A 3,581-nucleotide genomic window follows, 5' to 3' on the forward strand; every position below is an offset into this window, starting at 1 on the left:
ATTGTGGCGGATTGCTACGAGTTCTTCAAATACCGATAGAAATGATGGGTTTCTTTGTAGTGAGTGTAAAACACGTAAATATACCATTTTGATACTCTGTCGTAATTAAAAGTAAACTCGATAAATCGGATAAACAGAGTGAAATTTAATGAAAGTACAACGTTTCATCAGGTTAACCTGTCATCATCAGGTACGTCAACTATAATGAATGAATTGAAATTACAAATATCTATAATAATACAGTGCAAGGGTCCATTGAACTTTCATTGGGTAAATTTAACAGTAAGGTATGATATTTCGGGAGAGTGTGCCTACAGTATCTGTGTTCCTAACTTGGACAAAGAAACTTGGAGAGACTCGTCTTAAATGGACTGCTTCTGGCTGTTTGTAGAATGGGACGACGTTTTGACTTTTACAGTGAGACCATTTTTAGGTTGAATTTACTATGCTTACACTGCATTATACATTCTTGAAACATAGATAAATATTTCTAGAATAACGAGTTCTTTCAGAGATCAGCAAAAAATGTAAAACTATGGCTATTTGCCTTATATTTGCAAAACTTAACATGTCCAAACATTTTCATATTTACGGTGTGTGACTGTGTGCGGGTTTTGACGTGGGTTAGAGAGAAGGAGGGGTGGCCTGGGAGGCTCATTATACGATTACGCTATACGTTATAATGTGACCACCAATCCCACTATTCGTTGGTAAAAGAGTAGCCCAAGAGTTGGCGGTGGGGGGCGATGACTAGCTGCCTACCCTTTAGTCTTTCATTGCTAAATTAGGGACGGCTAGCGCAGATAGCCCTCGTGTAGCTTTGCGCGAAATTCAAAACCAAACCATTTAGCCTAACTTAACAAACCCTCCAGCAGTTAATAAATGATTCCTGTGTAATATTTAGGGTCAGAGCTTAGTTAGCTCACGCTTTCACCCTGGTCCCTTTCAGGGCCATTTCCATGTAGGCAATTATATTAAAATGTAAAATACACGTTTGCTTTATCCGTTTCTACACTTCACGAACAGTTCGAGAAAATTTTTCACATGTTTTCATTGATTGTAAATTCACATATAAAAATACTTTTTAATGCTTTCACAGTAACCTAAGATTAATGATGATTAAGATGTTTAGCATTAGGTGGCCTTAATTTATTTCTATTTCTCATATAGATATATATATGGAGGATTAGGTGGCCTTAATTTATTTCTATTTCGTATATAGATATCTATGGGGGATTAGGTGGCCTAAATTTATTTCTATTTCGTATATACGTATCTATGGGGGTTAGTTGTCCTCAATTTATTTATAATTCGTATATACATATATATGGGAATTAGTTGGCCTCAATTTATTTATAATTCGTATATACATATCTATGGGGATTAGTTGGCCCCAATTTATTTATATTTCTTGTATACATATATATGGGGATTAGTTGGCCTCAATTTATTTATATTTCTTGTATACATATCTATGGGGATTAATTGGCCTTAATTTATTTCTATTTCGTTTATTGATGTCTATTGGGGATTAGGTGGCCTTAATTTATTTCTATTTCTCATATAGATATCTATGGGGGATTAAGAGGCCTTAATTTATTTCTATTTTGTATATAGATATCTATGGAGGATTAGGTGGCCTTAATTTATTTATATTTCTTGTATACATATATATGGGAATTAGTTGGCCTCAATTTATTTATAATTCGTATATACATATCTATGGGGATTAGTTGGCCTCAATTTATTTATATTTTTTGTATACATATATATGGGGATTAGTTGGCCTCAATTTATTTATATTTCTTGTATGTTTCTCCATGTAGGAGTCTGTCGGTTAAAGTTTCTATATTTGTGCATAAATGTGGTGGAAGTTGATCTAGGTACTCTGTATGCTGTTCTAAGTAATGTGTTCTGTAATGTTTGTAATTTAGTTTGTTTGTTTGTTTGTTTTTGAATTTCGCGCAAAGCTACACGAGGGCTAGCCGTCCCTAATTTAGCAATGTAAGACTAGAGGGAAGGCAGCTAGTCATCACCACCCACCGCCAACTCTTTTACAAACGAATAGTGGGATTGACCGTCATATAGAAATGAGGAAAAAAACATGAGTAAAGATATATTCGTGTTCTAGATTATAAAAGTTACACCCGTAATTTTATATTACATTATTTTATGCGTGATTTTAAAAACAAAACACAGAGCCATCGGGGAACAACTGTATACTCAAAACACTTCATTAATCAGTTTCTCCATCTCTGTTTCACATGTTAATTTCCGATTCCGAGGAGTTGGATAGAAATCGATTTTTTGCCAGTATTCCTTGGCAAGTGTAAGAGCTTTTTCAGCATGTGGTGTTGTAATTGTTACTGCTATTATAATGAGGACAGCTCCTGTAATAATCAAAAAACTTGGTGCTTCACGTTGTGCAAATTTTTGTAAGAGTATAGAAAAAATAATTTCCGTTGTAAATACTATGGATACATTTCCAGAGTCGATGCATTTCAACGCCAGAACTGTTGTAATCACTGCAATTAAGTCTAGAATAGATAAACTTAAGAGTAAAACACCATCCCATCCGCACCGCCATGTAAGTGGCGAGTCTGTTGCTATGGTGATGACCAAACACAAAAGAGCACCGATGATGGCCCACCAAAAGTTAACGGATAAGTAAGGCAGGTTTGAGAGCCGACGAGTCCACACAAGTAAAATAGCATCGCCCATAGCTCCCACAATTGTCATAACTACACCTAGTGTCAGTTGAGAGTGAGAAAAATGTTTCCATTCTTTCACACCCATAACCTCTGGAAGAAGAACTAAAAGTACTCCTCCCAGTGTAAGTATAAGACTGAGGATTTTCAACACACTGCACCTTTCCCTCAATACAAGACAGCCAATTATAGTTGTGTAGAGTGGCATACTATAATAGATGACAGCCGCCTCTGCTATCGGTAGGTAATAATAGCCGTAGTAAAATCCCAAGGTACCAATCCCTCCAACCAAAGATGATGCAAAAAGTTCCATGTTTGTCAGACGATCAAACCATATTGGATTTTCCTTCATTGTCAGTAAAGGGAGGAGAAAAACCATTTGTCCTATGCTGCGTAATGCGGCAATTCCCGTTGGTGTCAACGAGTCTATTAAGCTTGTAATATATCCCTTTATGGAACTTGCTAGAGCGGCAACAACAGCCAACACCACGCCTTCAGATTCTCTATTCATGAATACCTTGTATAACGCCATCTACAAAACAAAAAGTAAAATAAGCTTTGGTGAGAGACTTTGCAAAATTATTTCTCGTAAAAACTAATTCTACCACATAATTTGAACTACTGCTCAGTCATTAAATTAGAATTTAGCATTACAGAGTTTCGTGTCACTTAATGGTTACCTTGTTGACGATTTTTCGCAGAATTATTGCTTCAAAAAAATTACTTTTACGTAGCTATTTTGTTGTGCCCCTAGTGGTCATTTTATAACAAAAAATAAGCATGTCAGTAGTGAATTGTAATACATTAAATATATTTCTATTCAGTTAAATGCATTACAGATAAACAAATCTTCGCTTTTAAATGATCTAAAAA

At 35.4% G+C, this 3,581-nt stretch overlaps 1 protein-coding gene across 1 annotated transcript; it reads right to left on the minus strand.

Annotated features, from left to right (window-relative positions):
• Positions 1–2,205: 2,205 nt before the first annotated feature.
• On the minus strand, positions 2,206–3,236 carry LOC106467220. The gene has a single exon (XM_013927547.2). It carries the CDS (start codon positions 3,217–3,219, stop codon positions 2,224–2,226), a length of 996 nt encoding a protein of 331 aa, XP_013783001.2. The 5' UTR covers positions 3,220–3,236; the 3' UTR covers positions 2,206–2,223.
• Between the last annotated feature and the right edge of the window lie 345 nt (positions 3,237–3,581).

This window comes from Limulus polyphemus, unplaced genomic scaffold, assembly GCF_000517525.1.
Source record: "Limulus polyphemus unplaced genomic scaffold, Limulus_polyphemus-2.1.2 Scaffold2531, whole genome shotgun sequence".
Classification (NCBI taxonomy): Eukaryota; Metazoa; Arthropoda; class Merostomata; order Xiphosura; family Limulidae; genus Limulus; species Limulus polyphemus.